The sequence below is a fragment of the Phalacrocorax aristotelis genome, chromosome 6 (assembly GCF_949628215.1).
Source record: "Phalacrocorax aristotelis chromosome 6, bGulAri2.1, whole genome shotgun sequence".
Classification (NCBI taxonomy): Eukaryota; Metazoa; Chordata; class Aves; order Suliformes; family Phalacrocoracidae; genus Phalacrocorax; species Phalacrocorax aristotelis.
In genome coordinates, this window is record NC_134281.1 from 55,794,469 (window position 1) to 55,819,647 (window position 25,179).

General features: G+C 39.1%; 1 protein-coding gene across 2 annotated transcripts in view; it reads right to left on the reverse strand.

Moving 5' to 3' along the window:
- COL24A1 (collagen type XXIV alpha 1 chain) overlaps window positions 1–25,179 on the reverse strand; it is a 149,750-nt gene that overhangs the window by 97,124 nt on the left and 27,447 nt on the right. For both annotated transcript variants that reach the window (XM_075098056.1, XM_075098055.1), the window contains exons 6-14: window positions 22,895–22,948; window positions 21,108–21,161; window positions 14,802–14,846; window positions 12,490–12,543; window positions 11,258–11,302; window positions 9,068–9,121; window positions 8,518–8,562; window positions 3,314–3,367; window positions 758–802 (exon numbers count right to left, since the gene is read on the reverse strand). In XM_075098056.1, the coding sequence (XP_074954157.1) occupies window positions 758–802; window positions 3,314–3,367; window positions 8,518–8,562; window positions 9,068–9,121; window positions 11,258–11,302; window positions 12,490–12,543; window positions 14,802–14,846; window positions 21,108–21,161; window positions 22,895–22,948 (450 nt within the window). The remainder of the gene's footprint in view (window positions 1–757; window positions 803–3,313; window positions 3,368–8,517; window positions 8,563–9,067; window positions 9,122–11,257; window positions 11,303–12,489; window positions 12,544–14,801; window positions 14,847–21,107; window positions 21,162–22,894; window positions 22,949–25,179) is intronic.

The following is a 25,179-nucleotide window of genomic DNA, read 5'->3' on the forward strand; positions in this document are numbered from 1 at the left end:
AAACCCACCAAACACCACTGGAGACAATCATGGCTTTCTTAAATCAAGTGTAAACATGCTATTTTGTCCCACATGTTATGAACCATGAACTCAGCTGGGTAGCCAGCCTTGATTGTGCCAACATAAAGAATCAAATCCAGATCCTCTATCAGTAAACACATGAACAACTTAAAATTAGGGACTAAGACTACGCAGTATGAAAGTATCATTCCTTCCTACCTCCTGCAGGACTCATTCATGTCACAGAGCTTCTCTGGTGCAACTGTAATTAGACAACTACAGCTTGCAGCCCCATAATAAGCACCACAACCTTATTTTAAAAATGTAAAAAAAAAAAATTGAATACGATACTGTATATAAGTAATTTTGTTTAGGAATTCTGCTTAGAATTTGGTTGCCGTATACAGGAATGAATGAGGGCTGTGGTTGTTAAAATGTTTGAAAGTATTGCACTTTTTCAAAAAGTAATGTGGGCTTTAGGGGTATAAACTAGAAAACTTGTTTATTTCAAATAAAAGGAAAAAAAACCCGAGACACACCAGATCAGAAATAACTATACAAATCCAAACCAAATATAGAAATACTCCATACCAGCAATATGACAGCCATTTCGTAGAGTCATTTTAATTAAAACCATGGCTAACTGAAACAAAAGCTGTTTAAACTCCTGGATTCTTATATTTGTTTTTATTATTTCACAAACAAACAAGACAAATAGTCTAATGAAGCCACATCAAAGTAATAAAAGGGTACTCACTCTTAGTCCTGGAAATCCAGGAGGACCAACACCACCAACAATTCCCTTCGAAGAAAATGAATTTTAGATCATCTGAATATTACAATTTAAAAAAATTCCCAGTGATAAGTTAAACAAAAGTGATCTGCAGAGGAAGTCTGTTGGGATTTTTACAGAGCTCCTGACGAATGACAGCTTATCACTGTACAGGGGAGCATGCTTATTAAAATCCCTGATTGTGGAGTTAGGTCTCAAGATATTTGCATCATGTAATCATTCTTGCATTACCAAGGAATATGAGATTTGTTATGATATTTAAAGTGGAATGAAGAAAAAATAATTTTTTTGGGGTAGAAAAAAAATCACCAGAATTTATTAAGGTTCCTTTGAAAGACAAATAGGACACTGGCTCAGTTCATAGAAAGACCTTTGCAAATTAAAGGCAACTCTTTATAAAATTATTTCATGATACGAACTACCGTATTTGTACTGTATTTGTTTATGGAGAAGTAACAAAGTCAATAGTACCCTACTGCTGCCTCTGTTGCCCTCAAGTTTAACTCAGGAGAGCCTAAAATCCTGAACGCTGTGGAAAACAGTTGCCAAAGTCTCTTTGCCCTTCATGAAAGGGGTATTGTAGCCCTCCAGGTCAGCATCCTTCACGCAGGCTGTCCCAACACCTGGGACCTGCTACTCGGTGGATATGATACATAGGGTTCACTGCAGCCCATCAGCACCCACAGCGAAGGGGAATTTTTATGCAAGCAAATCTGAGCCCATTCTGAAGCTGCCCAACAGGGCATGGCTGCTGGGCATGGCACAGAGGACACCCTCATGCTCTCCTCCCTTCTCTGGTGCCTACACACCGACCTAACCACAGGGGAAGCTGAATGCTCTAGCAACGTCCTCCAAGGCAGACTGACATCCTCAGAGAATTGAGAGGGTGTTGTGAAAATGAAGGATGGCATTACTCTGTTAAGCAGAAGAAACTAAGCATGGAGACAAATGTTATTAGTGTCAAGTCAGCACATGGGAAGAAACGTCTTCCCTTCAAGTTCCTGCCACCACAGGCCTCCCAGGCAGCCCCTGCTCTCCACTGCCAGCACACGAACAGGCTCTGTAAATATCCCATTAGCGTTGCAGCCCCCTGCAGCTGCAGCTCTGGCCCCTCGCCTGAGCAAGCCCTGCGGGGTGAGTTTTGGGGGAGGAGGGGAGAGGGGTTGCTGCCTGTCTGAGAAAGCAGTAAGATCAGCAGCTGTCTTGGCAGATTAGAAGGAACTTGTTTGCAAATGCTTGCTTTAGAACAGGCTTCTTTGTAAAGTGCAAGTCTGTAATTTCAGATCCAGGCTTTCTTAGCGTGCTTCTATTAAAGTACTGTTGTTCTGCAGATCTTGGGAAAAGACAATATCTGCTTTATCATGAAGGGAGGGAGACTTGGGAGTATGAGGACGGGAAGGAAGAACTAACCTTTTTATATCATTTGCAAAGCAGCTGGTGACACTCACAACCCCTCAGAGGGCTTTCAAGATGAAAAGCACCACACAGACATCACCTGACATTCCCACAAGGGGATCTTTGCCTCGGGGACCAGAAACACAAAATAATTTTTTTCCTATGTTCCAAATGCCGACACCAACCATTGATGACCCGCCAGCAAAATTAATGTAAACTTTTTGAAAATAATTTTCTAAGATGCGTCAGGAAAGGGCAGGCCTTCAAAAAGGAGGCCATCTCTGCCCAGTCGCTGACTCTGGTCCATATCAGAACAACCTTTAGACACAAACTGAAAGCAGTTTCCAAAGGAGCATCCAAGAATCAAAGCAGATTCAAATCAGCTGCTCTTTCGCCCAGCACTTATCTCTGTTCCCTTGTCTGGCCCAAAGCCCTTTCACTGGTTTCTCATATCAAAGGAAACCTGAGTTTGGAGTCTGCAGCCACAGTTTCCCTACAAATACAGCAAGACAGCAAAGATCCTTTGAGGGCAGCCAGCGAAGTGACGTGACTGTGCCACAGTTTGAATACCATACCACGAGAGCACTTCAGCCTGCACACACTGCCAAGGACAAAGCTGTTATCATACTGATTACAATGCACTAAAAGACATACTAGCATAATTGCATTCAGCAACAGCTCAAAGGATGAAATCAACTATCAAATGCATAAGCATACGAAAGCTAGGGTTTTGGCACACATGCAGAATCCCATTTTATTAAGGTGATCTTAGAATAATGGTTTAAAAAACAAACTCATATCCAATGCAAGAATCCTTGAAGACAAAACATTCATCAGTAATGCAATGAGGACAGCAAGACATCTGATTCTCAAGGTAGTCAGCACATGCAGCAGCGGAAACTGTGTTCTCTCAGCAGCTCGCTGGATCTTTTCTCTCTCTCTTTTATGCCACTGCTTGTTACAGAACTATCCTAGTAATTTACATGGAAAAGTAACAGTCGGAAATGTTCCTGTGGACTTCAAGACACTGCTTTTGAGGTAAAGTCTCCTTTCCATTTGGGAGGAGAGTTAATATTGAGTGTTACAAACTTTGTTATGTTAATCAACACACAATTTGATACTTACAGGATTCCCATCTGGACCAGGAGGCCCTCTGTTTCCAAAGTCACCTGGAAAACCCTAAAGCAGAAGAGAGAATGCTTGTTCTTTATTATCCAAGACACAGAAGGTGGTCTGAACACTGATTACCTACACGTATTAGAAATCAGGATATCAGCAACTGGATTCAAGGAGAGAGATGGAGGAATGGGAGAAGCAGAGAGTTTCAGCTGCACGGTTCAAATTAACAGAAGGGAGTTATTTGTCTCCTAAAATCATAACCAAAAAAGATACAACTATACACAATGTAAGCATAGGGCAAAGTCAGATGACTGAATGCTTTAAGAGCAATATTAAACAAGTATTACTTGAATTGTTTGCTTGGAGTCTTTTCTCCTATTTAGTATTTTTAATTCAAATACTTTTTTTCCCCCCGTTACCTACAGCATTCACTAAAAAGTGTGTCTTTTGTTCTCTCCTTACTCTTCCCCAAATATGACTGGTTGCAGTCTCAGTGTGACACAGGTTCATTAGAAATTAAATTTTTCATCTTTCTGGCACAATGCTATCCTTACCAATGTGACCACTTGCCTTAGTCTGCATCTAGGGACTGAAACAACAACTCAAACAAGACATGGAAAAGCCTCTTCATTTTATCAGAGTTTTGACTTCAGAGACTAGTTTATTAGGACAGGGAAGAAATCTGACTGGCCAGTCAAGCATCGAAGCTTGAAACAGGATTTCCATTTCTTGCTTGAGAAGCAAAATGAAATGGAAATCCACCACCTTACTGGCTCTAACCTTTCTTGCTTCCTCTCAGGGTTTTGCAGATTGTTTTACTTCTTTCCCGTGTTGCCCACTGCAGAAGCATGAGTTCCTGGGGAGAAGTGATCTGGGGTTTATTTTTTGGAGGTTGGGGTTTGTTTGGTTTGTTGTTTTTTTTTTAATTAATTTTTATCGGTGTACTATTGCCAGGCAGATCTCACTATTTCTCTGGAAGAGCCACATGAAGCTAACAGCAAACTCATGCTATTAGTCTGAGGCAGCACCATGAAATATTTTCATGATTCCTATCACTGCATAAAGTTAGGAGAAAGGACGGAGCATAGATCTACAAAGAAGACAACATCCTTTTTAATTACATGGTAAGGTCAATAAAAGAGCCTATCACAAAATTGCAAAATACCAAGTGGGAAAGGATTCTGCCTGAAAAAAATCCAAGCTAAGGCGCTCACAGGAAAGAGACTTTGCCTAGAACTGAAAAATCTTGCACAACATTAGAGTACTGAGGTAACTGAGATATGCCTTGACCTCAAGAAGTCAGCCACAAAGCACCGGAGCATTACTAGTCCATCTCCATGGGGAAAACACTTAAATTCCAACCTTACGGCAATTTTTACATTAAACACTCTTGTCTTTTCAATGTTTGAATGTCTTTTTACCCCTCCCTGTGTATTAGGAACAGTACTTTGAGGCATTAACCTTTCGCCTCTGTAAGACTGTGTTCAAACCTGCTGCAGGTCAAAGGTACAATAAATTTCTCTTTTGTAATCTACCTTGTTTGGAGGACATCCACATAGCTGTCCAGCTCAGGACTTAGTACAGCAGTGTCTTTCCTTAATGGAATGGGGGGATATGCATCATCATACAACAGTATATGAACAGCAGTCAGGAAGACAATATAAAACTGCGGCAAGGAGGTGGAAAAATCATCATAAATCAAAGTAGTTTAAGCACTGCTTAAGCCATATTTGGCACCAGTAATAAGCCAAAATACTACAGAAGTTCAGACAGGTGTTTGTGTGTGTATATATGCATACACACTGCTAAAGCAATATGCTGAAACAACTTAACAGGTTCCTAATTCCCATCATCATGCACAATACCATGAATTAATCTGAGACATGCCTAACCCTTCCTGTACCATCTTTTGGGTTGATTTTGGTTGGAGTTTTTTCTGCATTCGCCTGCAAATTCAAGAATGCAAGAGATAGGAATGCCTCTCACAACGATGAAATTTTTATTCAGGATCTGATCATGGAACTCACAGATAAGAATCTATAGGCATAATTGTATGATCTGACAGTACAGGTCTTTATATTGTTACTGCCTTATAATTTAAGCAGTAGAAGTTTACAGGTTAACGTTCAAGAAAGCAGATTTCATTGATCCTCAATCTGTACACCATTGGCCAAATTTTTGCACAACTTTGAAAATGTACTGTAAATTTTACACATGCAAAATGGGTATTTGACATTGCCCACATTGTTAAAAGCTACCAGCTGATAGGATGTAGACAAAGATTAATTCACTACCCTTTCCTTAATAGCATAATATTTTGGTTGCACTGCCTACTGTTGGTAGACGTTGGAAGAGGCAGAATTGCCATAACACACATGAATATAATTTAAAAAAAAAAAAAAACAACAACAAAAAACCACCACCACATAAATGAGGCATCAAAAGCGAAATGGAGGGTGCAATGCGACGGTTTCACCAGCCACCAGATCATAGATGCAGGTCACAGATGATGGTTTATATACAGCAGGAACCCAGCATAGCATGAGTTATGAAAGCGACAGATCACTCACAGACATCATAATCCCATTCTCAACAGCACATCTTCTAACTGATGCTGATAAAACTATCTTAGTAAGTAGAAAAATGAAAGGAAACTGTAACATAGGAGAAAAGTCAGAAGTCTAAAATTGGAAGTAATATAATAATACAACTGTGCAACAAGTGTTTTATTATATCAATATTAAAACTTAACATTACTATAAATCATACAAAGGACAACTATTCATAATTTAAATATAAAACAGAACCTGACCTGTTTTTACAGTTACAATGGACTTGATTAATAAATTCTTGGTATAATTTACAAGGTTGGTTCTGTCACATTGATCACTGGCTGTAAGTAATCCCATACAGAAGAAAACCATGTAAAGACATCCCCCCAAATGTGATCAAACCATGTACATGAAAGCACTATGTGTCATACTAACAAGACAGACAATGCATTAAAAATACTGCAGAACTAGCTGAAATTCATATTACAAGCATACAATGGAAAGACATTTAATACATGTTTTTACTATGAAATATTTTCTTTAAAGCACAATGTACGCAAAACCAATCTAAAATTCAAACAAATCATCTCTACGATCTTCACTACAAAGATTTTGGTAATTGAATACTTTGTTCCATTTCAAGTATGCCAGAGATGTTACAAATATGAATAACTGTTCAATAAACTTGCTAAGTAGTAGTATTTTGACTTGTAAGTGTACGATCCCTCATACAATCCACTTTTCTCATACTTTAACAATACTTCCCAAAAGTAAGATCATATTTGGGGTCTGTTTTCTTCCAGAAGGATCTCTGCCAGTCAGACAGGTAGGTTCCCCACCCCCACGTATTACTGACAGAAGCTTTGTCCAAAGCAATAAGTTGCACCCTAGAACACAAGGTGAGGAGCCTGACTTCAGGCACTATGCAATTCCCAAAGTTCCTTTAGCGACAGTTCCCTGCCCCAAAGCACCAGCGTCGTTAACCCCGGGACACCATGTCGAACGACATTATGACAGCTATCATCGTCTGGGGTTAAAATAATACACAGTCTCTAAGCCTGAGATCCAGCCAAGTACTTCAGGCCAGGTTCCCATGTGATTGCTCTCCTGCTTTGGTCCCTGTATTAGTGGCCTTTAGTCAAATAAGTACTTTATAGATCATAGAAAGGATTTGGAATGAACCTTGGGATTAAGGAAATGACAACATTACAGAGCAATCAGTACTGAATTAAGGTAATCGTGGACATTGTGCAGAGGTGCTTTTGGTGCTCTGTCACCTATGTGTAACATCTCTGAATTGATTTATGTAAATAAAAGTCCTTACCAGAGCATAGCCTGGCACTGATAGAAGTTGTGGTCTTATTGTAAATGAAAAATAACTGCTTACCACAGCACGCACAGCACCAGCTGCTACGGATTGAAATGAACTACTACACTAGCAATCAGAAGGCTCAGTGAAACCTGCCCTGAGAAAGAGACTATAATGCAAAACATGTTTTCAGAGTACCCTGCTCTCACCTCCTCTTCCTTTTCCACACTGAGCAAGCGCCTTTGCCTTCTGTCCAGGTTCTCCTTGTTCTTAAATGCTTCAAGTGACTCACCAGCACGACACACTGCCAACTACTGCAAGGTACTGATGGCACAGACCCCTTCTTGCCCAGCACACAGACAGATGCACGAAGTAGCATTTGATTCAAATTATAAGCAAACTACAATATGGTCAACAAGCACAGGAGCACCCTGTCCTGCTAACTGAATAATTAAATGAGATTCTTACTCTGATTTTATACCTTAACAATACGTTAGCAGCTTCAGAAAGAGTGGCCTATCAACTTAATGGCACTTTTCTCTGCTTGCCTTTCTTTACATGAAAGGGAATTTTGTTAAAGGCTAGTGCCTTTTCTGGCCGGCGTTAGATCACACAGAAAACAAAACATAATTAAACAGAATCCTCCATACATCAAGGGCCAAACAATGGTAATCACACTACTACTGCTGAACAAGCTTGTTCAACATGCAAGATGAAAGCCATCCGAACAGTTGAGCACAACTGAGTGCACAACTGGGGAATGCTATCACAGTTTCCAAACTCAAACCACAAGCAAGTTAAAATTGGAAACTCCTGGATAGCTTCAAAGACCTAAAATAATAAGGTTGCAGCAGGAAACAAAACATTTGGCATTGAAGTTATACCACAAGAAATATGTAAACCTTGATAATGTACACTTGGCAGATTTGTGTTTATTCTCAGCTGTAGAAATATATGTTAAGTAGAGGACAGCTTTAATTTACCGTAGCCCAGAAATATCAGACATTAGAAGCAGCTGATTTGCATTCAAACCAACACCAAAACCAGACTCATGAAACTTGCATCATATCTGTACCTTGGGCTAACACTAATTTTACAGAATATGTTTCTGTCATCTTTTAACCCTCAGGCAACTGATATCAGTAACCAGCCGTAAGGCTCATCATGTTAAGTCTTCCTCTAGTTACAAGCTGCACAGATTTTGCAGTACTGCAAAGTACTAACTGGAAACAATAGAAAGTCATCTATGGACAAAAATAATATTTTAATCAGCTGATTAAAGTTACAGAGTGAATTACAGATGCATTTACATTGGCAGCAGAAATTGTAGCAAGTGTTAGAAGATTTACCTGCCTCCCTTTAGGGCCTCTTTTTCCACGGAAGCCTGGGATGCCCTGAGAAAGAAATAACCCATCATAAGTAGGTGTACTCTTCTTCAATAGCTTCCATGAAAGTACGTGGCCAGGCATCCTTTGTGCTCAAGAAAAGCAAGAAAAAGCTTGAGCACAGACTGACAGAAATTAAGATTTCCATGACTGGTTTTATTGCAAACACCATCTGACAACTGACAGATATTAATTATTGACTGAATGAAATTGTGTCAATGAAAAATACTCATTATGGACCTCAGTGGTAAGAAAAAATACCCCTAATCATTGCAGCTCTAGATGAAATTCAAATAATAATTTGCATCTGCTCCCCATTTAACTTTAGCACCAGTGCGTTTCATTGATTAGACTAATTAGATATGACCTATTTATTTAATTTCCTCCACACCAGTTTTTCTTTTAGCCAAAGACTTAAACGAATGGTTATACCTTGTACATTTTTTCCCCATTCTAACATATACTGCATTACCGCCCAAACACCAATATTTCATTAACGTTCCGTTAAACCTACCCTTTCTCCTTCAGGTCCTGGTTGTCCTGCCACACCTGGAGGTCCAATGAAACCCTAAAAATGTAAGAACAATTCTTGATTACAAGTCTGCTTCCCACCAACGCTGCTTGTCCCTCAATAGTGGCCCACTGTGGGTTCAAGATCCAGGGATTAAATTCAGGCTCATTTGAAATTACCAGTGAAGCTCAATCAACTTATATGTGACTAGGATTTACTCTCCAAACGATAGCAAAATTGATTTCCTATTATAAGGGTAGAGACTCAATTAATAAAGTACTATGAAGGCAAAGTTGCATCAGAGTCCTTATTTATTAAAATAAATGAAATATGAAAAAGGTGAAGTTAATCTTATTCATTAAATACATCAGAAAAGATGTTCTTATATTTTATAACACTGTGTGATTGCTGCTATATGCAAGAGTCCTAGAGCATTTACCTCGTCATAAACAGAATGTTTTTCTTAAAGCTCAGTCACAATGCATTTCTCTTCCACCCTCCCCTCAAAGTCAGAAATAGATCCTCTCATATAATCAGTTGTATGGACACAGAAACGTGCTGTTGACTCAGCAGAAATGACAGTACAATTTACAAAAATAGTAGTAGAGATGGATTCTGCGCCACCAGATTAAAACTGAGATTGGAACAAAAATATTATTAGTTACTAAAAAGAATCCCTTGCTTTCATCTCTCCCTCCAGCCCTCCAGTTGTAATGATTTCGGGGTTTGGGGTTGCCTTTTTTTTTTAATTATGAAAGATAGTGCCCATTTTGTCATCCAGCCCTCATGACTAAGGAAAACAAAGGCACTTTTTGTTTCCTCTAGTTTCTTAAAACAGCTGAGAAGCAGAGTATAGTTTGCTTGCAGGAATATTCTAGACTTCAAGCTCTAAAGGTACTTCATGTGTCATGTTGCCATACACCTCCACAGCACAGCAGCATGTCTCAACAGGGCTGCATCATCATTTTAATTGGAAATTGCTTGTAGACTTAATATACAGGACTTAGCCATAGGACCTGACAGGTATTTTTCCCTAAAATTATTCATACATTGGCCATTTTTAGCTTTGTGTAAACAGAGTAGTAGTAACTTTTCAGGAAACGATCAAGATCACTTAATGCCTTATTGGTTGAGAGAAGAATGAGACAAATGCATTGAGAATCTGAGCAAAAATAAACTCAAGAAATGTAATAGATACAATCCCTGAGGGTGCAGTATCTGTTGGTGCTTGATTCTGACAAACTAATTTGTTCCATCACCGTAATAAAAACTAACGTTAAAAAACCCCACCCCAAAAAACCAGACATATGTTTGAGAAGCTGCTGCAGGTAAAAGGCTTTTAGTAACTACATCAAAAACACAGAAGAAAAGCAGACCTAGCAGTGCAGTTAGATTATTTTAATAGATACTTGAGAACACAGCACACTGCTCAGCAACCTGTACAGCATGAGCTGAGGGCCTGAAAACACCTAGCAAAAGGCTCCTTCAAATCCTAGGTGCAACCAGCAACATGCAAGTGTCTGGAAAACCACGTCTACTGCCTGAAGGTGAGAGTCAGTCTGAAAAAATAGAAGCATGAGTAGGCATGCACATGTGCCTGAATACAAACCAAAAACAAACAGAAAAAAGCCAACCTATTTTACCTCTGAGAATAATCAAAAGCAAACCTTGAATTAGCAGAGCGTTAAGAGCCTTCGGTCCCTGGGATTATACGCGACTACAACTGACCATTCTAAAACCTCAAGATCACTTTTATAGTTTTATGTGACAAGACTGTTTCCCTTTATCAACCTCTGTAGCTGTTACAGATTGCAAATGTCAGATAGCATCTCCCTTCTTGACAGCTTCCATTATGGAAATAATGCTTCAGGCAGGAAACGTCTCCTCTTCACTCGCGGCTCTCACACCCCCACGTTCAGCACTGCTTTCCTTCTCTTGCCTGCGTGCATTCCAAGTGAGAGGAAGGGCAGCAACGTAACACTGCTCTATGCTGCTCACCATGGGGAAAAAAAAAAATGAAATCCTTACACGTATTTTGAAAGAAACACTATGTTTTCTCTTTAGCAGATTCTGCAGAGACAGAGTGGTTCAGTGGGCATAAAATTAGCAAAGCTGAATGAAACTCCTCATCCCCTTTCTTATGTATGGGTAAACACACACATGCGTGCCAAAATTCTTAAAATGCTTACTTACTCTTACACCTTTAGGACCTGGGTTACCTTCTGGTCCAGCTAAGCCCTATTACAAAAAGACATGAGTTGTACTTCATTTTAAACAACCAGATATGCTCTATTTAAAAGAACTGTAACAGTATTTGTTAGTTGCAAACTGGCAATACATTCTTAAAATTATTAGGGTTCAAGAGGGTGTCATCAAGCAGTCCCCTGGGATGATGTTCAGAAAGGTCTCCCGTTAATTCATGGCTGAAACTTAGAAAATGACTGAAACTTCCTTTACATTAAAATTATTTCTTCTGGGAGGAAGTTTTTTTTCCAGACCCAGTGATCTAGCATTACAGTGACATAATTTAACAGGATTTTTCATAAGCTTTTATATTTGGACACATTTCCAATTATTTTTGAGCTAATGTCACATTAGCGTATGTAGTCCAAATGCTCTAAACATTTTATGAAATTCATCACAAACATGTTGTCATCCATTACTATAAAATATTATAATGGAATTTTAAAATATATAGCCATTACAAAACTATTGCAATAAAATGCTGAAGCATTGGTCAAATTCACCCTTTAAGCAGACACAAAACCAAAGTCAGTTTTTGAATTTGGCTCACATACCTTTATGTGGGAAAATAATGAATATTTCTTATTTGTATTATTGGACTGAGGTATCTATTAGCTTATATGTAAATAAAATATAAATCTATATTTAGATAAGTGCTTGTGTTCATAGAAAGTGTTTTCTGGCTTTATTGGCTCTCCCTCTCAAATATCTGAAGGGTGGGGGCAGGTGGGAATTTTTTAGTGTTCTGTTTCCCTAAAGGGCTGAAGAAATAGTTTCAGCAGTGACATAAAGACACTGGTGAAAATCAGGAGGAACTATAATACAACAGGCAGTTTCCTACTGCTTCTGGACTTGAAATATGGAGAAATTAAAACACATAGAACCACAAGAGGTTTATGAAGGAGGTAAAGTCTTTAGACATTCAGTACTTTGGTAACGTCATGTATGTATTCCAGATAGATACAGCATTACTGCACATAACCCATCTAAAGTTTAAAAGCCACAAAATTCAACATTATTAAAGAGCATTACCTGTGGAAGAGGTTTGTTTCAAGGATGATAAGTTGTAAACAAATACATTTATATTATTAGTAGTTCCAAATGTGTTAGATGTGGTAGTTTTGAAGAGAACAAATAAGAGAATCCCCAAAACTGCGAAGACATTAGTATAGTTACTGCACCTGCCTGCCAGGGTAACCAACTGCCCCAGTATTGCCAGCCATTCCTGGAATTCCCTGAATGGAAAAAAGGAAAAAAAATAAAAAAGAGAAAGGTGGGGAAAGAAACAACAAATAGGTTTAATGTCACGCTTTGAAGTTTATTTGTTTCATCATTTCTCTTTTTAAACCTAGCCATATGACACAGCTTAAGCTCATGGAAAAAAGTGCTTTTTAAGCAAGCTACACAGTAACACTCTAGAATTTACTCATCATATATAAGTAACTCCACCAATTTCAGGTAAATATCCTTTAAAAAGCATTACAACCAGATTAGTCTAAGATTTCGTGAACTACAACTGTGCAGCCCTTATTTCCATAATAAAAACATAGATACTATTTATGAAAAGTAGTTGAGGAGGACTACAAGAGACAGGTCCTTATAGTGAAGTAACTGCGCTGGTCTTAGCTGTATTTGAACAAATGTGCTACATGTTTCATTACAGAAAAATCCTTGTCCTTACAGAGCCAAATTTCTTTATTCCTTCCAGAATCAGGTCAATATAACACTGGATTAGTCATGAACTTCTCTCCATCATCTTCCTCCTAATCAAATCCAAGTGTCATTTTTGTTGTTGTTTTATTACTTAACATCTGCGCATCTGACTGTTTATTTTTAGAAAAATGTGCTTTGCTGAAATGGTACCAAATGCCACGGCCCCATCACCGAGACATGGGAAGCTCCACCTACCTCTCTTCAGTTAGTTTTATTTTAAACAAGCCAAGTCCATAAATTTGACACTCTCCCAGCCTGACCCTTCCACCCGCTGTCGTATCTCAGTGTTAACCACTGCAATGGATCAGGACTTCCTCTCTGAGCTGTTCACAGCTGAGTTATGGTGAAACAGCAGTCTGAGGAAGCAGAACTCAGGAGTGCAGGTGCAAAACGGGGTTGCAGTATCTTTTGTTTATATGAGCTGCCATTGAGATGATTCTGTCGCCTGTTTTCAACCGGTAGTGATTCATCTTCTGCCAGGTGTTCTAGCATGGAACTAGGATCCATGGTCTCCTATTTTGGCTCAGCTGTACCTCAAAATACACGTATATGAAAAAAACTAAAAAAAGCAGTAGAATCATTGCATTTCCAACTTATCTTTTAAAACTTTTCCTTTGTTACCAGCTGTTCAAGAGGTTCCACAATTCATAAATTCAGAGGAATGTCTGTTCTCACTGTACAAGCTCCTAAAAACTAAAGACACAGGTAGGTGGTACAGATGACAAGTAACTGGCCTAACTCACCACCTTCACCAGCCAGGCCTGAAAATACCAGCAGTAAGAACTATGTGCAAAATAAAACTCTCATCCAAAGTGCTTTCTTAAAAGTTACACCAGAGTATTTTCTAAGCGATAACAACGAAGGAAAATATTTACAGCCACAGTACGAGAAGTCTGAGATGTCAAACAGTTGCACATCACCAGTGTTCACATTCTTGAACACAAACTGCCTTCGAAGGGACTTACATGCTTGATTGCAGGAATAATGAGCAGAATTACTTTCCAATGCAAGCTTCACTTTTTACTCTCCATGGTAACTAACTGATTACTTTTCACTTGCAACTTCTTCAAAGATTGAGGCACCACTTCTGATGTTAAGAATGACTTTTTTTTTCACTGACTATCTCTTTATCTCACTGCTAAATTATAGTCATCGCAGAAAAATGCCTGTGGGCCTATAATAAAAATTACCACTCATTCAGCTAAGACTTCATTAAAGTCATAGATGATGTTCGTGAGTTTTCCATCTCCCTTCAGGTGTCTATCATCTGTTACCATCACCATTTCCCTTTCAGTGTCATCCAAAAGGAGACTCGTGCTTCGGCCTACTGTGCCGTGAGGAGCCTCGTTAATGCTAACAAGACGCATCAGCTTTTGGATATCTCTGAAATTTACATTCAGATTACTTCTTGAACTGACATGGAACTGAGAAAAAGCACTAAACCACCATTTCATTTTCCACATGCTAGGAGTTTTAAAATGCATTAAACCAGTAGAGGTTTTGTGAGAATCCAAACTGTGCCTCTTACAAGAACTTTACACCAACCTCTGCCAAGCCAGTGTGGTAGTTGAGGAAAAATAAGCCAGTCTTTTCCATTTAATGTAGACCTTTTTTTTACCACACTGATCTCTAATCAGAATTCTTAGTCAAGAACAATGAAGTATTTCCTTAAGCAGTCAGTAATCTGCACTGATTGCTCATATTGAACACTTATATTGGACCATGCATTCTTATCCTCAGGTGTTTGTACAGTATAGTGTGCTGTGCTTTCATCACTTACCTGCTCACCCCGTGGCCCTCGCAGCCCCAGATAACCCTTAGGACCCTGCAGGTAAAGAACAAGATGTGTGATAAATACAGTTCAAAAACACAAAATGGACCTTTTTCGCCTACTCCAATCTCCCTTTATCAAGAAAAAAATTTATCCAAACTTGTTTGCCTGCAGTATTACTGTGGTTTACATTTGGCATCTCATAAAACCTGAGTTAGAGAAAAGGAGTGAGACATCTTCATGGCAGTTTAGGCAATTTCTAGGTATCAGCATGCTTATAGACAGTTCCAAATCCTAGTCACTGTGACCTTTCTAAACAAGGCAGTTCAGAGGAAAGGTGTACGTAGAGGGTCATTCCATACTATTCTAGGACATTCTCAAGACAGACAGACCTTCCAGAACACATGCTACCTCTTCTTAAAATTAACATAGAACAAATTTCAGCCCTTATATTATGGAATTTATATCGGTAGGGAGAGTAGCCTGTTCCTCACCCCAAAGATCTTGCCTGTGGAATCATGAAGCTGTCAAACTGACCCTGCAAACTGACCATTAAAAATAGAGCTGGAACCTGTCATCTGCATCAGTACACTTGAAAGGGGAACCTTCTTGGATGTCTTTACACTGTACTAAACATACCCAGACGTGCTGGCCTAAAAGGGAGGCCGTAACAGTTGCACGATTGATGCAGAAGCCAAGTGTCTGGTCTCCACATCCCCTACAAGAGGTACTGGGAATACGCAAGTTCCACAAGCTGCAGCTTGAAAGAGAAAGACCAAAACAATCCTTATTCTGGATAGAAATCTATCATAAAATTGGCCTCAACGACATTGATGGAGTAGCGGGAGTGTCTTGGCTGATGTCAAACATCTGGCTGCCTTGCGGCATGATGTTACTGACTATTATATCATTAGTCAGTAGAGATTTGAGACCCACTGTAATAAGAAGGAATTCTGCAGCTGATTTCAGCAGATCAAGTATCCCAAAGCTTTGGATAAGTTTCTGTGTGACCACAAGAGTATTTCTGCATGAAATTAATTCTATTATCATATACAAAATTAAAAGATGGAGTGATTTTGCTTGGTGATAATTTTAGGTAATAGAAGAGAATGGTATCTGTCAAGCTTCAAAATTTGCAATTTTGTTATTATAGGCTTGCTTGAGGAACCTTGATCCAAGAGAGATGTATTCATTAAGAAACCAAAAAGCCTCATTTTCTCAAAACCCAACACAGCAGGTGTGTCCTTTCATTTTGCTAAGCACACACCGAGCATTGCCAGTTTGCAAAATTATGATGTATTCTGTCTTCGATCCTCTCCTGTAGCTTAAATCTAAATAATATTTATGTGTTATCTTGTATCTAAGGAAGCAGGTCTGCATTGCCATTGATGGGGGGGAAAGGGAGTCTGTACCACAGATAGCCAGGAGCTGATCTTGGATAAACCAGTTAATATTAAATATTCCAATTTGCCATATTAATGCATGTCTAAAACCAAATTTTTATTGAATTGCTAAAGCAGAACTAAACATGCCAGCATAAGCCAGTAACTCATCTTTAGCTTTCAAAATGTGCCTCAGAAAGCCATATATTTTCTTACAGTCCTAGCCCATTCTGTATTCCATGAGCTTTATCCAACGAGAGCAATTAAAGTAGGTGTTACTGGAAGAAAACTCTCATTAGTTTATTTTTTCTGTACAAGGAGAAAAGTAAAGCAAATGCTGCTATACAGAGAAACATTCAAAGAGAAGTTTATCATTATTTAGTTTCAAAGCAGGTCAGTTTAGCTGATTAACACCTGCATGGACAATCTCAAAAGAGGGCACACAAGGAACTGAGAGATGAACAAGGACTAATTACTTATGTGCATTTTTCTACACAACAGCATCTTACTTTTGCCAGAGGAAAACTGCTCTGAACTCATATTTTAGAATAATATGCCCATATTCTTATTCAGAGTTAACACAGACTTAATTCATTTTATCTCACTTGATGTTTGTTGCAAATGAAGCTAAACCATGCTAATACGAATATCATTACAAATAGAGATTTTTCACATAGGGGTTTCCTTTCCTGTGACTTACCTAATCCTCATAAAATTCTTAGATTTTTATTGGTTTGGGTTTGTATTCTTGAGCATACCCATATGAAAAAGACCCAGTTTACTCTGAGCTACAATGAAAGTAAACAAGCAGAATACAATTTCACATGCACTGGTTTGCAAAATAAAATACCTCCCAATTTCTAATGAAGATTAATGCTCTGATTTAAAAGCTCATTGTGGAAGAGAGAGGTTTGAAGCTTCCAATTACAGCATTAAAGACTTCAAGCACATTACACAAACACAGCAAGTTGCAAGAGTACTTTGGTCTGCGTGAGAGAAAAATCTTTACTGTCAACTAATACAACACAGGAAAGACTTCATAGCAAGCTTAAGTGTCTGACTTCTGCCATATGCCTAGCACAGCGGGCCCCAGACTGAGTGAAATCTGTATATAGTGAAATGTAGATGTTAAATCATAACAGCAAGGACTGTACAAGCCAAGTCTTTCCATCTTACTGGTGCCCATTGTGTTTTATTAGAATTTCTATGCATTTGTTATTAAAATACGTCTGACACAACACCAGCAACTTTGCCAGGGAGCCAAGCAGTTTCTGTAACCTCTAAAAATCAGTAGGTGAAGTGTTATACCTAATGCTACAAACCACCAGCTACAGAGAGATATTAGACCGGAAAAGTGCCAGAAAAAAATTTTCTGGGCATGGGGTAATTCTACCATATAAACAGATTTCCATCTGAAGTGGCAGGAGCCTTTGCAACGCTTACTTATCAGCTCCATGCTATCACCACACAGCATCCAGTTTTGAAAAACTACTACTTTGGCAAATGGTTTAGGGTTGGTTTCCCTGCCCCCGCCCCCAGCTCCATTGTATCTGATGTACACTGATGTTTATTACCACAACTAAGAATTCACCTAGCATCTCTCAGCTGAAATATCCTCATGAATGGAAATATGCCCTTTAAAAAAAAAAGCATAGGTATAGACGATGGGCCTTTTCTCCATCTAATTCAGTAGGGAAATTTCTCTCAGAGTTGAAGCTTCTTCATGCTCAAGGAAAATTGCACTCTCTACAAGAAGCAGTGGGAGACACTTGGTAGCATAATGTTGGCATCATCACAGGTAGCTTTGAAATTTATCTATCTGCCTTAATTTTGTATCCTGTAAAAGGTAAAGACAAAAAGGAAATACAGAGCCCTTCTCAGGTTGCAACCAAATTTTTCCCTTCAACATGCCTTACCATATTATCCTTCAGTATATGAATTTTATAGAATTTTATAGATCCAGATTCCCATGATTTACTGTTTACACATATATTACACATATATTACATATATTAGCCAGGGAATAAAGCTAGCCCCCAAATTGTAGCCAGTCTTTTTATAAGTCTCTTCCAATGTCATTATAAAGTACCTGTAACCACATAGGCACTGCAGTCATTCTAATGCATTGGCATTATCCCAGGCAAGTTAATGCCCATGAGTACTGTCCTTTGGCTGACAGTCCAGCCCCCCCAGCACACTGGCTAGCAGAGGCAAGTACTTGCCTGCATGTACAGTGAAGTAGGCCGTTTCTGGGGAGAGGGGGAAGGAGGAGGCTTCTGCTCTGTGAGGTCTCCGGACTGATACAAGGAAAGTATTGAGTGCTGATTTAACAACGGCGCTGTCAAGACAGCTCCAGATATGAGATCTGTGCAACTGCCCTGGAAACAGCACTCTTCCCAAACTAACCCTCATCTCCCACCATTGCTTCTCTGCTTCAAAAGATGCCTGAAAGAAAGAGGCCTCTAAACACTTCATAAACATGCAAGTTTCTGGTTTTATACTAGAACAAATTTGGAGCCCTACCCCGAGCAAAACTTGGCTTTTTATAGTGTGTTACAAGCATAAGAAATATGTCATATTTTATACGCAACCACAAGGATGCATACCCCAACACATGGCGTGTAATGAAAAATGAAGTCAATCACAATAAGCTGTATCCACAGTCCTGATTATTAACATACATTTGTTTTACTATGTCATTAAAAAGACCCTGTAGATTCTCAGCTTTCTATAAACACACACATCATTTTATAGTTCTAATGCAAAACAGTAGTTTACTAGTGCTTTTCTCTATTGCACTGAGGGCTTCAAAAATCTTAAGAGGAGGGGTGGGGGGGTAAAATGAATCTTTCCAAGAAACTCTCCTAACATGATATCAGATATTCAGAAAAACAGAACCAAAAGCTCACGGAATATGGCTTCTCAAAGCCATTCTTGTCAAAAAAACTAAAAACAACATGCACACTTGATTTTTCTGCAGATTTTTCTTGTAGCTGGTTTACTTCACAGCTACAGGTGCTCACATTCCTTTGAAAATAATTTCTGAGATCACAATGAGGTAACAGCATGTTTACCTATTTACCTATATTGAAATGCAATAAGATCAATTATTTAAAAGACAACAAATTGTGGGCTTGTCATTAAAAAATTAAGTGTGAAATACTTTTAATTGTTTACAGGTGTAGTGCTGTTCAAAAGCTGGTATTCTTACAATCTGGGTCAGGCAGAAGTTATCTTAAACATGATTCTAGTTAGCATCTGATGTGTACAACATGGGAATACAGTAAAATTTCCAGTGACCAAGCAAGCACGATTCTCCACAGACTCTCTAACCCTCAGATAAGGAGTGAATTCTTGTGGCAGGAAGAGAGTATGACAGCCATAAGATTTTAATTTCCTTGCTCCCAAACGTCAGTCTCATAATGCAGAACAAGTGACAGCTGCTTCCCATCTAAAAATCTTTGGAACAAAAAATACTTTGTTTTTGGAGCAAAACTATAAACCTGATGAAATAAGAATGCACAATACTTGGGGACTCTCAAGGTGGCCCAAGATCAGCAGTGACAAAAGGTACCAGTTTCCAGGCTTGTAGATTAACTCTCAGAGGGGCTGCAAGTTCTTGTCAGAGCTATACTTTTTCTCAGTTCATAGAGCTGTGGGCCACATGTTTGGCAAAATAAAATTCCACGCTCCTAGTGCTAACTCACTGGTAGCTTCCTTTTCTGGTCACATTTTTACTATGTTTTGGTCAATTCTAGAAATTAATGACTAGATGTTATAAGAAAAGTCATACACTAAGATCAAGACAATGTTGAATGAAGCCATCTTAAAACATAACACAATCTAAATTTTGTTGCAATGCCATCTTTCTTTAGTTTCAATAGCAGGCAAGAATTTAATATTCCTTCTCTATATATTAAAAATAAAGACCGAAAATACCAGGGTCTACCTTTCTAACAATTCATTCCATCCTTTCAATGGACACTTTACAGCTGCCTTTTGTGTTAGATACTATAAAAATTCTGCTGGGATATCTGTTCTCCATGTTTTTCTATTACTCTTGCAACACTGAACTACCTTCTGTAAAGACAGCATTTAACAGTACTTTCCTCCCAGCTTTCTTGCTGATTTTTGCCACCTCACCGGTTTGTCACCATCTGACTAATCAGAGCAGCCTACTGGGCTTGTCAGGTGACATCTCCTTCCACTTAAACTAGTGTCACTCCCTCAGTCTTCTGTGCTCATTTTTTTAAGGTTGTCTCGTTTCCTCTATTGACACCCTTTATATTCCCTTCCCAAAACCACCTGTCTGCCTTATGCTTTCCTATATGCATCAGACTGCCATAATTTGGATATATTTCTTAAATTCAGTGTGTGGCACCTGACATTTCCCATATTAAAAAATAACTTAGTATGTGGCATCCAAAACTGGAACTTATTCCACCTGAGTTCTGTTTTGGCAATTCTGGCGCACGCTTGTGGGGCAAAAAAAAAAAAGCAAGTGATTCAGTGCATAAATACTAAGCACACAATCCCATGAAGCTTTTACTACACTGCAAAAATACACAATATAGAAAAAGAAATTTAAAAACTATTACTGAAAATTGAATACAATTGATTTAAAAAAAGGCTGTATCTCACAGGCAAGCCTATCCTTCCTAGTATTTATTCGCTTCGAGCAGGGGCACACCCAGGCCTTTTGGAGGACAACGACCTAAGCAGCTGCGATTCACATTCTCTTGCCATGATCTCACTTAATTTAGCTGCAAAGGAAGGTTTTGCACTGCTGGCCCTGGAGCCTGGCACAGTAGACAGTCGCAGTACCAACAGCAGGTCTACGGCCCTTCCGTCACCTCTTGACTACCAGACATCCACCTGATAGCCATGGACTCGAGCCAGGGAGGGTCACATGAAAATGGCAGCAGAATCTTACCTTCTGGCCTTTGATCCCAGGTGGGCCTAGAAAGCCTATGGGGCCTGGATCACCCTGTGCAACAAAAACATCCAGAATGACTATGTTTCACTGGAACACAACACAGGGCTATAAACACATAGGACTTCCTATCTTCTCTCCATTCACGGACACTTTCTATAAAGAAGTAGCTGATGTCAGGAATCAGGGCACCATTATGGTATGTACTGCATAAAACACGGCGTGAATCTAATCCATGTAAAAGACAACATGAAAGATACATATAGACAAAAGCATTATGGTGGTATATGGCTATTCTCATTCAAGTTCTTTAAACCGTGCAACTACGTGATGCCATGCGTCAATGAGAATTAGAGCATCTCAAATGCCAGGGAGCTGGAAAGATGCATTTTGTTTTGGCTGTTCCAGTTCTTTTTCTCTCACTTAGGACTGACAGTGAAGAGACTCGCTTTTTCGTGATTACTGCCCAAATTCAATGAGTCAATGAACAGATCCTGGAAGTGAGTTCGCATCGAAGTAAATTCAAGTCCATTACTCAGAGTGAGCAAATTTGACTTGGGTGAAAAAATGCATATCAATCCCATAGTTTTTGGATTATAGATTCATTCTACACATATCTAGGTGTAGGCCATACATATACACGGGTGGGCTTTAGACTGCTCTGTGGCAGCTTGGGCTCATGCCAAAGAACGTACCTTGAGTTTCAGGTAGATACATATAGCTCACAACACTACGATTAGATTGCCAAAAGCAAAAGCTGGTTAGCTTGAAATAATGTTGCTATTTCTACGAAAGCTGCACTTCAATTTCATATCAGTGCATCAGACGTTTCTGATTTTGCTCAGCAGCAAATATATATTTGTGAATTTTAGGGTTTGACAGAATGCATGCATTTAAAAAAATGTTATTTTATGTACATATCAGCAGCTAGTAAATAATAGTTATTTGCTTCATTACAGAGAATGGTCCTGGACTCCTATGGTGTTTTCTGCTTAGCACAAATGTTCCACAAATGAACTACTAGCAAATGCTCTTAATAAAACTTAGCATAAATACAAGATATTCTAGAAGATATAGCTTAGGCTGACCCATTAGAATGCAAACATACAATTACATTTTTAGCATTATCACACTGATTTTAAAGTTTCATTCACAGTCAGTAGATTTGCAATCTAAAATTGAAACAATCACAAGCTTTCAAGCCCACGATTTCTATGAAGAACCATTTAAAATATTTATACTAAAATATTTTGGGTAGAGAGAACAACCGCTAGTTTGGCTAAAGCGGCTTATGAGGAACCAGCAAGAAAAGCCTCTGAAGCAAAAGGACAAATGGTAGCATTAAGGGTCTTAAAAAAAAATTCTTAAATACAACACGACATGCAATAATGTGTGCGCTTATCATCACCAAATTTTGTCTGTCTTACAGAGCTTTCTGTATTAACACAAGGTACTAAAGAAAACTCGAATCTGTACTTTGTTACATCAGTGTGAATGAAATTCAATATCATTTTCTAAAATTATTTCCTCTTTTTTTTCAAATTTCATTTTTATAAATGAAATCGAATATATAATTTAAGTTTCAGGTTTCAAAATAATTTTTTATTTCTTTTTGGTTCATTACATCACCTGTGTCTGCGCTGCTCAGTCTCACACAATTAAGCATCAAAATATACCAGCGCCTCAGTAAATACAAAGCATTGTACTAACTTCTCTGAATATTAAACAAGACTTCAACAAAAGAATGGGACAGACAAAACATTTTTCTGCAATTAAGAAAATATTACCTTTTCTCCACGTTTTGCCTGTCCTGGAGAGAATCCCGGGTCTCCTTTAGGGCCCTGTTGCAGAGAAATTAAGTTCATTAATATCATCAGGGGAGAGAGTTTTTAATAATATAGGTGGAAACATATTTTCATCGTTATAGTAAGAGGAGAGGGATTGTTCATATAAAATTCACTTGCTATTACAGATTTTTTTTTTCCCCTCACAACTTTTTCAGTAAAGATCTACGACAAAATGTAATAGCATGAGTTCACACTGAAGTGAGAGTTACGTTCTCCAAATTTCGTAACATCACAAAAAACATTTGATCAGACGATTTTATTGGTATATCTGAGCAGGATCGCAGCAGACACCCCAGCTGAAACATTCTGCCCATGTCTCCAGCACTTCAGGACACCACCTATTCCCCAAACACTGTGCAGGATTATCGAGCTGTATTACTGCATTGATTATAACCTTGTCCAGGCTTCCTCACGCTCAGTACCTGCCCCATGCAGCACTGGCATCGCGGCTGGGAACGATGGAGCTGCGAAATGCAGTGAAAGCCTGTTTAACTACGAGTTACTTCCTAGCAGATAGACAGCTCATCACTCCCAGCCAGAAGTTACTGCCTGCATGCAAGACTAGGCTGCAGAGAGGGGAGAGATGCTGCCACACTCATCTCTCCTATCTCAAGTCTCCCCTGCCGGAGCCCTCCATCACACGAAGCGCCAGACGCGGCAGGCCGATGCGGCCACAGCCGGCCCCGCAGGGCTGTTGGCTACAGGCAGCTCTGCCACCACAGCAATCCTGCACCCCTCATCCGCAAATTCACTGCCCTTAAAACAGGAGTCACCAGCAAACGGTACCTCCTGAGACAGCCCTGGGTGACCGAGCAGTCACCTGGGGAGTTCCAAGAGCCATAGGCTGAAAACATGTCAGTGCACTAAAAACTGAAAATAAGGTAACTGAGGAGGAAATGGCAAACCCCTTTGTCTAATTCATACTAAAAGCTGCATGCAAAAGGCACCACAACATATCATTGACCTGTTTATATAAATGGCACAGGCTACAACAGTGCTCTTGATTTCAAAGCTAACATGAGTGTTACTCACAAGCATCAAGAGCTACTCTTCCCACTCAAAAATACATTTTATGTAGCCAAGGAAATAAACATTACTATTAAAGTTATCCCACAGCAGTGCTAGATTAAAGATTATATGTGCACTTCATTGAAAGAGAGCTAAAGTTGGGGAAAAAAAAAAAAACAAAACAACTGTTTAGACGTTGCCAGCCACAATCCTGCTCTCAGGGTCAACACTGGATGCTCAGAGGGACATACATACAAGACAAACAGCACTTGACAGTCAGCCATTACAGACCTCTAACAGTCATGGCTCTTATTTTAAATGCTACGGGGCCTGATCCTCCTCTTGCATATGGTACTGCAGATCCAGGGTTATCCTTCCCCTGCAGTTAAGGTTTGTACTTGTGAGGCCACTTGAGAAACTAAGCCTGTTGAATACTAAATAAAGCCTGGGAATATGGCAAAACGAATCTGTTGTGTTCAATTGATGTGTCAGGTCAGAGAGAACACCATCCTTCAGCATGGCAGGAGTTATCCAAGTATCTTCCAGCTGATTTGCCTTTTGGAAGGTAAATAGTTATACTCCTTGAACAACTCCAATCTGTCTTCTGCTTCCATTTTCCAATGCAGGCATACTAAACTAAGAGTTGTGATAAAATTGTGATCAGCTCTCGGCCAGTAAAAGACACAGGCCTCTGATAACTTACCAATAGCCTCGTCTTTCTTTTATCTTACAAACATAATTAATTCCTCATTATTTACAATTGAAAAACCAAATGGCCATTGTTATGCATGGCCTTCAGTTGTGGATTAACAACGCATCTCCACAGGTCAGGATGTGAGGATAAATAATGAAGTAGTTTTTTAATCTATGTAACATAACAGTGTAGTTCGGAGAGTGCCAGAATCCAGGAATTAGATTTCCTTAACAAATCCATTTTTCAGAGAGCTGGGAATACAGCCAAACCTCATGAATACTTTTAAATTACTTTACAAACACCCATCAACTCTTTATCAGGAATTAAATGCCAAGGACGTCAGCTATCTGTTGCAACTGTTAGCACACATCCAGGGCTGGATACTTTACTGGAAGGGTATTAGCTAATATCGTTCCATGCTTCAAAAGCAAGTACATAAAGAATGTTTCAACATGGGGGGCGGGGTGGGGGGGAACACATGCATCTCAAACACAGAATAAAATTCTGCATTCAGTTACTGCCA